Source organism: Marmota flaviventris, chromosome 13 (assembly GCF_047511675.1).
Source record: "Marmota flaviventris isolate mMarFla1 chromosome 13, mMarFla1.hap1, whole genome shotgun sequence".
Lineage (NCBI taxonomy): Eukaryota > Metazoa > Chordata > Mammalia > Rodentia > Sciuridae > Marmota > Marmota flaviventris.
Window position 1 is genome coordinate 101,519,259 of NC_092510.1, and position 13,038 is coordinate 101,532,296.

The 13,038-nt window shown below is 61.9% G+C and overlaps 1 protein-coding gene across 4 annotated transcripts in view; it reads right to left on the minus strand.

Moving 5' to 3' along the window:
- The window catches only part of Sardh (sarcosine dehydrogenase), a 49,733-nt gene continuing 36,695 nt past the window's right edge, over positions 1-13,038 (minus strand). For all 4 annotated transcript variants that reach the window (XM_071600472.1, XM_071600474.1, XM_071600475.1 and 1 more), the window contains exons 19-22: positions 4,400-4,562; positions 3,622-3,790; positions 1,901-2,036; positions 1-550 (exon numbers count right to left, since the gene is read on the minus strand). In XM_071600472.1, coding sequence (XP_071456573.1) covers positions 425-550; positions 1,901-2,036; positions 3,622-3,790; positions 4,400-4,562 — 594 coding nt within the window. In that variant the 3' untranslated portion in view covers positions 1-424. The remainder of the gene's footprint in view (positions 551-1,900; positions 2,037-3,621; positions 3,791-4,399; positions 4,563-13,038) is intronic.

Here is a 13,038-nt window from a genome sequence, read left to right on the forward strand (position 1 = left end):
TGATCTGAGAGGCCACATCCTGCGCGATGGCCTTGGCCTCAGGACCGGCACCTACCTCTCGGCCGCTCCTCTCTGCCCTGGTCCCCCACCCTGCAACCAAGTGTTCTGGCCAGGCTACTGGGGTCAGGTGAGCCAGCTGGCCTCCTGGGCCTGCGTGGGCTCTCCTCCTTTGACTCTGCATCTCCCAAGGCTGAAGAATCAATGGTCCCCGAGCCCAGGTCCCGGGAGGGTGGTGGGAAGACGCCCATCTGGGGCAGTGAGCACAGGACAGGCACTTGGTCTCTCTCCACTCCTGGTTTGGGGTTTTATCAGGCCGGGGCTGAGGGTGGGGAAGGTCCATGTCTGGCTGGGGCCCAGGGTCCTGGGACGCAGGAAGCAGTAGATGGCGCAGCAGGGCGGCTGGTGCTGGCCCCTGGGCGGCCCCTCAGTAGATCCCCCTCACCCTCTTGTTGTCGGGGTCGAAGGGAGACTTCAGGTGGACCTGGGCAGCATAGGTGACCCCCATCCTCTCCAGGGCGTAGTCCCCACTCTTGACAAAGTCCAGTGAGACCTAGGAGCAAGGCACAAGGATCTCCGCGTTACTGGGGGGCAGGGTTTCCTCCTCGCCGGAGGGTCGGGGGTCCCTGGCCAACCCACTCCTGTCCAAAGTCTCCCCTCTGAGCCCAGGTACTGCCCCAGAGCAGGTAAGTCACGCCCCGCGAGCCCCAAGTCCCACGTGAGCACCTGGGGTCCAGCAAAGCCCAGGTCTGGCAGCCAGTAATCCTGTCCCAAAGGACAGCACACCTCCCCCGCTCCCCAAGTAATTCCAGATCCCTGGGGACATGATGGCTTCCCAGTGCAGCAGGGCAAGAGGCTGGCAGCCAGCCGGGGCAGTCCCGAGGGGCAGGGACGGAGCAGCTTTGTCGCCCTGGTGTGCCGGGAGGCGCTTGGCCACCAGCTCCGGGAGACTGCATCCACCTCCCCGGGGCGAACGTTCTGGGTTGCCCTGCTGCTCCAATGACACCCAGTGTTCAGGGCCGCTTGTCTGACTGCGGGTGACCTTCACTGGGCCACACTCATCCCAAACCCATCCCTGGCCCGGCTGGAATTCAGGGCCGGTGCTGCCATTCTTTGAAAGGACAGGCACCTCCACCCCACCCAGCCCCAGCAGGGACAGTGACCTCTGCTCGGCTCCCAGGCTCCCGTCTCCCCATGTCCAAGAAGGCCCTGGACCCCAGACATCATTGCCAATGGTGCCACCATGTCACAGGAGGGCTTATTAAACCCCATAGAGTGGCATTCCACACAATTGTCCCCTGAGGAGGATGGGCCTGTCCCCATGCTGTAGATGAAATGACTAAGAGAAACTGCTCATCCCAGGTCACGGGCAACTGAGGGGCAGAGCCCAGAGGGTGGCGATGAGGAGCCCGTGTCCTGGGCCTCCTGCTCCCCAGGCCCACCTCGCCTGAGCAGCCATCACCTCCTCCCAGGGGCTCACGCCAGCCTGGCTCCTCCCCGCTCAGTGGGGACCACAACCTGGCTTCTCTGCGAGTGTCAGGGGCTCAGGTGACGGCTGGAGCCAGCTGGAGCCTGTGGGCTGGGCAGGGCAGGGCGGTCGCACTCTGGAGAGGGCAGACCTGCTCCCAGTGATGCTCGTGGAAAGGCAGGACCCGCCTCACTGGCACCCCCATGCCCCAGGCTGGAAAGATGGGAAGAGGAGGCAGAGGTGGCCCCTTCTTCCTGGGGAGGCTGGGGAACTTCCTTTCCCGCCATCCAGGGAAGCCCTGGTACTTGGCCCAGAGACCAACTCCCTGGACAACTCCTGGACCTTGCCTAGAGTCTGGGCTTGCGTGATGGACGTAGGGCCGACTGGGTCAGGGAGTGCCTGGGTGAGGAGGCAGGGCCAGGGGACGGGACTCACCGGCCCACCACTAGGATTCTGGATATAGCCGTAGGCGATGGTCTTGTCCACGGTGAACCCGAAGTCAGCCCTCCGGACGTGGCCCACCACTTGCCCATTTCTCCAGATGGCCTCCAGGCCAAACATGGGCACTTTTCTGGAAGAAGCAATAGGGACGGCTGGGACCCCAGGCCCCTGGTGCTCATACTTCCCCGGCCTAGGGGAGAGTGGGAAGCTGGACTGTGCCCAGGGCAGTGATGCCCCAGCCAGCCGGGCGCTGGCCTGGCACGTCTGGGCACCTGCTGCCAGGGACCATGGGGAAGACCAGAGGCGCCCCACCAGGGCTCCACTCGTGTCTCCAGGGCAAGCCCCACATAATGGGAAAAGGCTCTGCCTGGGACCCTCTCCTCTGAACAGCCGAGCGCCCACGGGGCAGCCCGCCCCACCAACGGGGCTTCCTCTATCACACAAGAGCTCACGCGAGATTCTCGAAAACTCAAAATGCAAGACACACACACAAAAGTGTAAACTAAAATCACAGAGATGCCAGCACCCGGGTGCCGGGGAGCCCCTGTGCCCATCTGCAGGCTGCTCCCTGGGTTGTCACCACAGAGGCTGTGCCGAAGGGAGCAGTCAGGGCAGTTTGGGAGCTCCTGGGACCGCAGCCTGGGGCCACGCAGCACTTGGCCCCACCGCCAAACAGATGTGGGGAGAAGGAGGAGACCTGGGAACTCCCTCTCCCCCTTTGGCCTGGCCTCAGCCTGAGCATGGACTCGCCCAGGACCCCGTGCAAAGCAGCAGGGTCCTTCGCCCCTCGGAGCCCAGAGCTGCAGCCTGGGGCAGGACCCTGGGGGGAGCAGTCGTCAGCCGAGGCTGATCCTGGAGCCAGACACCAGGCCTGAGCTTCTGAGGGTCAGAGGGCTCGGGAGACCAGCCTAGCTGCAAGGACCCCCAGCCACAGTGGAGCAGCTCCCGCGGTGACAAGCCATCCCTGGAAGAGGCACAGTGATAAGAGCCAGGGAGGGGCCCGGAGGACAGGCCAGCTCTGTGGCTGGCTGTCGGCCCACGTCAGCGAAGGCAGAAGCTGCGCCTTCCTGGAGACTGGGCCACGCGGGTCCCTGAGGGTGCCTGGGAGACCCGCTGGCACCAACCCTGTGCCAGGACAACAGGTGAGAGCCAGGCTCCCAGATCCGGCTCTGCCGGGAATCTGTGGAGAGGCTGGCCAGCTCCCAGCACTGGTCCTAGAGTTGCCCCTCGGCAGGCAGGGCAAGGGCCGGGTCCCCCAGCCAGGTCACTCCTTCCACCTCTGCCAGAGTCCCTGTCACCAGCATCCTGTGGTCCTCACATGTGAGTGGGGGTGGTGGTCATCCCATCACGGGCCTCAGGGAGGTTTAACCCCAACAGGAGGGAGGTGGCCCCAGGTGACCAGGAGATGGCTCCAGGGCAGGGCTCGGGGCTGGGCTTCACCACTTCAGGGGAGCCGTGGCCTGGCAGGGCCCTTCTGCTCTAGCCGCTGACCCACCCCGCCCTGCCTGGCCCTGGAGGCCTCTGAGTCGCCTAGACTGGCCTGGTTTGCCCTGGTGTGGGACTTGACCAGAGTGTCCCCAGGCCTGGGCTCCTGTGTGATGGGTGGCCGGGGAGAGGGTGGCCACGCGTGGGCAGTGGCATGCCAGGTGCTTTGAGGCAACAGGAAGTGCCCGCCTCTTGGGCTCAGCAACGCCTGGCCAGGCCAGGATACTCACTCCTCCACGGTGAGGCACACCAGGCGCCGGCGCAGGCCCGCCTCGCGCTGTTGCTCCAGGGCCTCGCGACCCAGGAAGGGCACGCGGGACTTGAGCTTGCAGGTGAAGGCCAAGCCGGCCTCCAGAGGACTGTCGTCTGACCTCAGGTCCGCGTGCCAGTGCCGGTAGCCTGTAGGGGGACCACTGGTCAGGTCCTGCCAAGATGAGGGACAGGCCCCCAGCCCATTCCCCACCCTGAGAGAGCTGCTTAGGGACGTGGGCAGCAGCCCCAGGACGGGCGGCGGGGACATCCTCAACCCCAGAAGGTCCTCCCTTGACACTCGGGCATGAGTTCCAGGAGCAGATGGACCCCAGGGGCACTCGGAGCCCTGCACCTCAGGCGGGGGCACTGGGGTGGCATTTAAAGAGGGCTGGGGTGGCCCCTCCTGCTCTGACTCTACCTCTCCCGGGGCTGAGCTGCAGCGTGGTGGTGGAGCGGCGCTGAGCCTGCCCGAGGCCCAAGTCCAGCCCCACTGCCCGTTGCAAGCCTCTCAGGGAAACCACTGTGCTGAATCGGCTCCCACCTGGCCCTGCTTCCTCACCCTGGCACGTGCAGGCGTTGGGCGTCCTAACACCCTCTCCAGGGCCCGGAACCAGAGACCAGTGCGTGGGCAGCGAGGAGGGTTGGGGAAATGGGTGGTAACAGGAAAAAGAGGCGATCGTGGCGGGGAGGGAGGGGCAGCCGTGTCCCTAGCTCCATGCCTCCGTGGCCACCAGGCTGCGCAAACCCTGCACTCACCCTTCTCGATGCTCAGGGAGTCGATGGCTCGGTACCCGGCGTTGACCAGGCCATGCTTGGCCCCCGCGGTCATCACTGCCCGGTACACAGGCACACAGGATGCCCTGGGGATGTGCAGCTCCCAACCCAGCTCCCCCACGAAGGACAGCCGCATGGCCCGGACCTGGGGAGACAGACACGGCTCAGACACAGACGTCAGGCCTGCAAGGCCCAGGCCACCATGTTGGCGATGGCACCAATATGGTCAGCTGGCCCTGGGCTCAGCAGGATTGCCACCAGGAAAGCAGTCTTCCAAGGAGGGTCCTTACGAGCTGCTCTGGGAACCTTGAGGCGATAGAGGGGCCCCCTGCGGGAGCAGCAGAACATATGTCCCCCATCCCAGGCCTCAGATCTTCTAAGTGACTGTGCTAGTTTCCCAAGGGTCAAATGACCACAGACGAGGTGGCTTAAAGCAAGAGAAACAGACTCTCTCTTAGTTCAGAGCCAAAAATCAAAGCGTGGCAGGGCTGCTCCCCCTGACTCCAAACCCCCTAACTCCTGGTGGCTTGTGCGGTCCTCGGCTGTGACCAAGATCAGCCCCTGCCTTCACACGCGCTCACCTTGCCTGTCTCCTCTACCGTCTTTTGAGGACACTGGCCATTGGATTTAGGACCCATCCTAGTCCTGAGTAATCTCATCCCAGGATCCTCTCTTAGCTGCATCTGCGAAGGCCCTGTTTCTCAATAAAGCTGTATCGCAGTTCCAGCAGGCAGGACGGGGAAGCCTTTCAGTCCCCTCCATAACCTGGGCAAGCCTCCCTGCTCCTGTGGCCTCCGTTTCCTTGTCTCCAGAGTGGTCAGCAGCTCTGGCTCTCACGTCTTAGGCTTTAACGGGTCCCGAGACTTGTCCACGAGGCCGTGGGTTGGAAGCCATGGTACGGCGTGTGCATCATGAGCTGCCCTTGGGGACAGAGGGATCCAAGGGGGGTGGCCGAGTGCCGTGTCCATCATTCTAGAAGCCAACTGCCCGCCACTGTGATCAGCCTGGGCCAAGTATGGGGTCTGAAGACAGATGTGGCCTCTGCCCCTGGACCCAGGTGTCGGAGGACTGACCATAGCTTCTGGGCGGGCAAAATCCTGGAGCCACGGAGCCTGCCTGGGGGCCCCGGGCTGGACAATGGAGCTGACAAGTGGCCCTTGCTGGCCAAGGGCGGGCTGGCGTGGAGGCAGAGCCGGAGCAGCAGGGGTGGGGAGGCAGGAGGGGAGGCTGGCGGGTAGGCTGCAAGTCCTGCCAGGCTGCTGAAGCCGACTGTGGAGCCATCTGCGCGGGCGCCATCTTCCTTTACCCCTGGGCCGAGCTCCGCACGCGCCGTGTCCCTTCATGGCCCTGCAGTGGTGGGGACCACTGTGAGCGACGGCCATGGGCTGAGGCAGAGGTGCCAAGCCCTGCCAGGGACAGCTGGTGTCCCTGGAGCTGACAGCCAGAGTGGGGTGACTCCTGGCCAGAAGGATGGGCTCTTCCACAAGCTGGTTTGGGTGCGCGTCACGTGCACACCCAGCAGCTGGCACCTGGCCCTTGGTCCTTAAGCCTAGTGTCCCCATCTGGTAAGGCCTAGGGTTCAGCTTGGGACCCCTCGAGTCCCCACGGAGACAGGGACTGAGCGTGGGCAGAAGGGCTGGGCGGCAGAAGGGTGGGCAGCGGCAGCCCCACAGCTCCCAGCAGCACGGGGCCTGGTGGGAGGGGCATCTGCATGCCACCAACGGCTCCTTGTGAACCTGACGCTACTCCATGGCCGCGCTGAGGGGCTCGGTGCCAAAATCTTTTGAAATGGCACAAATTTGCTGTGAGTTGCCAATTTTGGGACCTCTCAAAAAACTCAAAATGGACACGGAAAATGTTGGCATTTGCCTGCTTCTGTGGTGCAAACCGCGGGCCCTGGACAGAGCGCCTTGTCAACTGGGCTCTAATTTCAGTCAGCCTACGGAGAAGCCTGGGGCTCAAAGCGCATCTCATTTTAAAACAGGAAGAAGTCATTTGAAAGTTCATGGCCCCTTGCCCGCGGATCCCACGCAGACCCACTCCTCACCCAGCCAAGCCCCAGGGTCGGAGTTCAGGGTAGCACACGCCCTCCCGCCCCATCCCAGCTCCCTGTGCCCCGTGCACAGCCCACCAACGGCAGGTGTCAGAGCCAAGTTCCTGGGCCACATCCTGTGCTCAGAAGAGTCCTGCACACGCACACATGTGCACACACACACACACATGTACACACATACACACGTGTGCACACACACACGCACACCAGTGTTAGAACTGCTAAGTGAATTCAGCAAGGTTCAGAGTACAAAATCCAACACACAGAACACACACTCAGTTGTGTTTCTGCACACAAGCAGTGAACGAGCCACAGAAAGAAATGAAACAATTCCACTTGCAATGGTATCAAAGGAGTGAAGGATCTAGAAACCGACTTGAGGCGGGGAGAGGCATTGAGGAAGACACAGTAAATCAAAGCCCTCTGCCTTGCCGCACTGGGGGACTTAATATCCACCCTGCCCAAAGTGCTCAACAGGTCTGTACAATCCTTTTCCAAGCGGAATTTATTTTACAAAAATAGGGAAAAAAATCAAAATGGAATCTCAAGGGACCCCGATAGCCAAAAGAGTTTTTAAAAAGAACACAATTGGAAGAATCCCTCACTGTTCCTGACTTCAAAACACACTCCTAGGGGCAGCAATCCAGACAGCGTGGTGCTGGCGGAGACGCAGAGCCTGACCAGTGGAGTAGAATAGGAAGTGTGGAAGTGAGTAGATTACCAATTGTATGATCAAGTGATCCTCCACAAGGTGCCAGGAGAAGGAAAGGAACAGATCAGCCTCTCCAACCGATGGCTGAGGACAAACTGATACCCACACACACAAGAAAGGCGAGACCTTCACCTCACCCTTCATCAAAAATCAACCCCAATGGAGCAGAGAGCTAACCCAGAGCTTAACTGCAAAACCCCTAGAAGGAAATACAGGGAGTCAGGAAGGACGGCCACCTTGGGCTGTGGCATCGGGCACGGGTAACAAAGGCAAGCCGTGGATGGGAGCACCTCAGACTGCCCTGCCTCAGAGGGTGCGCTGGTGCAATGGCAGCCCCCACGACGGAGGGGTAACGTGGTTGGTGTCCACACACGCAGCACTCCTGTGATGCAACAGCAGCAAGACAAGTGACCCAGTGGAAAATCTGCAAAGGAGACGAACAGGCCTTTCTTTAAAGATGACATTCAGACGGCCACAGCGCAGGTGAGAGGACGCTCAACGTCACCAAACGTCCAGAAATGCAAATCAAAGCCAAGTCACCTCATGCCCCCAGGATGGTCAACATGTGAACAAACAGAAGACAATGAGCAGGGAGGACAAGGAGGAACTGGACTTGTGCCCTGGGGTGGGGACACACAGGCACGGTCACATGGAAACGCACCTCAAGACTTAAAAACAGAAGGAGCCGGCAGCCCCCCTTCTGAGTGTGCACCCAGCAGGGCTGACAGCAAGGGCTCGGGGTTGTCCACATACCCACGCTCACAGCCACAAGGCCAAGCGCAGGGAGCACCCTGAGCTCTGTCAGTGGACGGATGGATGGATGGACAAACAAAACATGGCCTGTGCCCTCAGTGGGAGGAAGTTCTGACCCGTCCTGCAGCACAGGTAACCCTGAGGGTAGTGTGCTGAGCCACAGAAGCCACAGGAGGACACGTGCTCATGACCCCACTTACACTAGGTCCCCAGTCACCACACCCATAGAAGCAGAGAGCAGAGTGGTGGTCACAGGGCTGCGGGGAGCTCAGCACACGGGCTTCCAGCTGAGCACAGCGCGAACGTCCCGGGCTGGGTAGCAGAGCCGCTGGACAGACAGAACCGCCACACGGCACGCTGTAAAACCGTCATCTTGGTAGAACTCGCAACCACCCCTTTTCCTCCAAGGTCGGAAACTGAAGCCCCAGATCTGTGATCAGCACTTTCTCCAGGCCTCGGGGGCCAGGGACAGAGGAACCAGGAGAGGGGCCGAGCACAGGGCCCAGATCCGGCTGGTCTGCGCCACCTGCGTCCAGCAGAAGGCTAAGAGGGAGGAACTGGAAAGAAGGGGAGAAAGAACAAAACCAGCCTCATGTCCAGAACTCCTGGTAAATACCCAAGGTGAACGAGACGGCGTGTGAAGAGACCTCACGTTCAAGGCAGACCGCACACCACGGCCAAGAGCAGGTCAGCCCCTGTCCACCAGCCCGAGGGCAGCGTGAGGAAGCACTGGCACTCGGGAACCCGGCCAACCACAGAAAGATGGGACGCTGTCCTCTGGGACAACACGGAGGGAACGGGCTCATTACGTCAAGTGAAAGAAGCCGGCACCGAAGACCTTCCCTCACGTGTGGAATCTGGAAAGCCCGTCTCACAGGTTCAGAGCAAGATGGTGGCGGGGACGGAGGGGACAGAGAAATGCTAGCAAGTGACAGTGATCAGGACAGAGCCCAGGGCCACTCAGCACCACGTCACCTCGATACCATCAAGGCCACTCAGCCCTGCGAGGGCAAGACCAGAACCAGGAGTGCATTGCTGAAGCTCCCAAGGCCACCAGCAATGTCATTCTGCATGAGGTCCCTTGTCCCAGACAGACGTGGCAAACCAGACTCCCCAAACACCCACCTTGAAGCATCCCCAGGGTCCCAGGCTGCCAATCCTCCACGGTGCCAAGGACACTGCCAGCCCTCTTGGCACCCTGAGTGGACAGGGACAGACGAGGGGCTGGCCACCCCACAGAGCAGGGCCCACAGTGGCTGAGTGCTGGGGTGAGGCAGACCCAGGTTCAAATGAGACCTGGGTGCTCTCCCTGGTGACCCACCGCACCCAGCCAGGATGATGATGGCATCCCCCTCCAGGGACTCGGGGCAGCACATCAGCAGCACGCTACCCCTCCACCGAGGAGGCCGGTCAGGGGGTCCGGGGTCAGCGTCCTGGGATATGTGACAGCGTGTCCTTGGGGCAGCACTGTCCTGCAGACTCACCAGCTCCCTGGTGTCACTGCACCCGCCACGGCCCGTTTCATGATTTCATGCTACCGATGACTCCACAGCTACCCTTCACTTCCTGCCAACGTAGCCATGCCAGCCCTCAAGCTGGCATTAGCTGGTTCCGCAGACACCGAGAGGACCTCACGGCCAAGTGGCAGGGCCACGTTCCCAGCTCTAGTGCCCAAGCCCAGCAATGGGAGACTCGCGTGCCTGGCCTTGATTTGTGAGTGTGTGGGGGCAGGGAGAGGCGCTCGGGTTTCAGTAAGAAGTGGATCTGGGAATTGGTCCCACGCCTGGCCCGTCACTGCGCCCCACGCCAGCTCCGCCACGGAAAGGACTCAGCATCCAGGGAGGCGCTTGTCCCAGGCGTGGCTCCAGCTCAGTGGCCAAGCTGCTGCTCGGGCAGGGATGCCAAGCCACTCCCAGGGGATGCCCTGGGCACCTGTGGCATCAGAGTCACCAGCAGTGCATGAGTGTCACCCAGGAGGCTGCGCAACGTACCACAGCCCACATGCCCAGCCCTCACCACCCCAGCTCACGGGGTTCCACAAGTCTCCATCACCCCAGGAGCGTCCTCCAAACCGTTACGCATTAAATACGCGAGGATCCCAGGGCCCAGGAAGGCAGAGGCCAGAGCAAGTGCCACCTTCTTCAGGGCCTGGGGCCCCAAACCCGCGAAAGAAGGGAGGTGAGTTGGGGTACGACTGGAGGAGTTTCAGTTTAAACCACCAGAGACTCCCCAAGCCCCCTGATTCTAAAACAGTCCCACTCAGGAGAGAGCTCATCCTCTGCCCTTTGCCTGGGTTGCTAGTGAGTACGGCGAGGGTGGTTGATTCTGGTGATGGTGGAACTGGTATGGATGATGGCGGAGGTGAGGGAGGTGGTGATGGTAATGATGGTGATGATGGTGGTGGAGGTGGTGGAGGTGGTGGAGGTGGTGATGGTGGTGATGGTGGTGATGGTGGTGATCGTGGAGGTGGTGGAGGTGGTGACATTAGAGTTAGTGACTAGAATCAACTTTCCCGAGTAAGTAAACACTGTACCACCTGAGCCCCTGGGCATGGGTGGTCTCTCTAGAAGCTGTGACCCCTCAGCTCTGTCCTCCCGCCTTGGGCAGGGTGGGTCTGCCAAAGACCACCTTCCAGCCCCTCCTCAAATGAGACCTTCACCCCACCAGCCCTAGCTCTGGGCCCCGGACCTCCAGCAGCTGGGAAGCCTTGGGCTGCCCTGAGGGGGCCTGTCCACAGCACAGACAGGGACTGCAGGTCCGCAGGGACTCTGGGGAGAAGGGACAGCTCCACCCGGATGAGTTGCAGAGGCTCAGCAGCTGTGGGGTCACCAGGGTCATCGGCCTCCTTCTGGCCAGGCCTTCTTCAACGTTCCAGGCAGGTGGTCTTCTCTGTCCCCGACAGCTTGAATGGTGGCCGGGAATGTGTGCCCGGCCTGCACCTTGCCTGTGTCATGGCACTGGTGTGTGGTGTCCTGTGCCAAGGCCCGGGCGGTTCTCACAGGCGCAGCTGAGAGGGCTTGGGCAGCGGCTCAACCCCATGGCCAGCGCAGGCTCCGAACGTCCTGCAGTCCTGCTGGGGTCCGTGGTCTGTCTGTGTGTGACTGTGAAGATGCTCCACCCTGAACTAACCGGGTCCCAGCAGAGCCGCAGCAAGGGTTTCTCCCATCAGAAGAGAAATTCAATTTCCTTTTGACTCGAAATTAATTTTCAGGAGAAAATTGCTTTATGGCCACACTTACGGACAGCTTCCAGCCGCGGCCTGCTGCTGCTTCTGAGAAGGGCCATCCTTGGTCAAGGGGGGTCTGTGCTCAGTCAGTGGGGACCCATCCATGGCCAAGGGGGGCCTGGCCAGGCCTGTCCTCAGCTGCGGCGCTGGGAACACTGTGTCTGGCCCAGTCCTGGCTGAGCTGAGCTCTGGGAGACCAGTTTCCCCAGGAATCTCTCTGGCCTGGAGGCAAATGTCCGGGAGCCAGGACAGCTGGTCTCTGGCTGCCGAGGGTCGATCACCTCCCCATCCGCCTTCTTCCTCCAGGAATCCAGGGATCGTGGACGTCTGGCACAGAACCAGGCATCTCAGAGGTGGGGATGGTGGGGGGAAGCAGCCCTCAGCGGAGACCCTCTGGCCGGCTCCTGTGGAAGTGGGCCCCGCAGGGTGGGTGCTCCAGCCACGGCCACGTCCTCAGTGCTTGGCTCTCGCCCTCATCATCCCTCACATCCCCCTGGACCAAGAGATGCTGACCAGGCGGCCACACAGGCTCCTGTCCTGCAGCTGTGTGGCCGGGGTCCAGGGCTCCCCTGTAGATGGTTGGCCCGGATTGCTGCTCATCCAGGGACAGTTCATCAACGCTGTTTTAAAGCCTGCCCAAGGTGTCACTGAGGAGATGTGAGATCCCCTGGTTCCAGAGAGGATTCTGTCTGGACAGACATGGGGGCAGGGACATGCGGCCCAGGAAGGATTAGACTAGGTCTGCGCTTACTGTACAGATAGGGAGACCGAGGCCATCCCACAGAAGGCTGGGGCAGGACTGGAGGCCCTGGGTAGCATGGGGCTTTGGTCCCCATGGCTCCTGGGTGTCTGTGGCTGACCTGGCTCCTCCATGGGCCCACAGCAGGGCCAGCCCTGCCTCCACAGCCTGCAGTGGAGCGGCCACCCTCTGTGCTGGCCAGGGAAGGGGACCGCTGTGTCCTAGGCTCAGGCCTTCCCAGAATGTGTGGCCGGACCCCTCTGAGGGGCAGTCCTCCAGGTCAGCCCCAACCACAGTCAGATGCAAAGGGGCAGAATCGTGTTCCCTTGCCCACACCTCCCTTGGGTCCTTGGGAGAAGGCGGCTGGGGACAGGATTCCCGGCTCACCAGCCACCCAGAGGGTCCTTCCCTCTCCCACCCACAGAGCTGTGATCTCCCAGACACGGGGGGACCAGGAGGCAGAGGCATGGGACGCTGGCCGCCTGCACCTGGGCCATGCTTCGGGGCTTCAGGAGGAGATGCTCCACAGCAGCGTGACAGGCTCCATGCCGTCCCCAGACACTAGCCCTGCAGCACCGGCCAGTGTGCTCTGAGAGCAGCTGGTCTTCCTGGATAGCCAGCCCCGGGTGCTGGCTGGGGCCCCCAACAGGATGCGCTCCCACAGGCGCCGGGGAGAGGCCTGCCTTGCTCCCCAGCATCCGTCCCTCTAGTCTCGCACAGGAGGCCCCGCAGGAAGGCTGGCAACATGCTGGAGGAGCAGTAGGGTGGGCACAGGGTGGCTGCTAAGGGCCCTGGCTCACCATGCCCACAGGGAGTCCTGGGTAGGGGCTCCCCGCAGCACGGACCCCCTGGAGAGGCTGGAGACACGCCGCGCCTGGACCCAGTTCTCCCTGCCGTGAGCCTCTTCCTGGGACTCAGACTCCCACTTGGGTCCAGTAGCCACCACTTGCCCGCAGTGTCGGCCCTATCACACAGACCACCCGATGGCCCGGTTGTGACCAGGTGGCTGAAATGCAGTCCAGAGCCTCCCCGGTGGGAACGTGCCTCACACCCCGTCCTCTTCTAAGCCAGGGCTCAACGCTGCCCTATCCCGTTGTCCACCGCCCACCATCGTGGTCTCCACAGGCAGCGGCCTGGC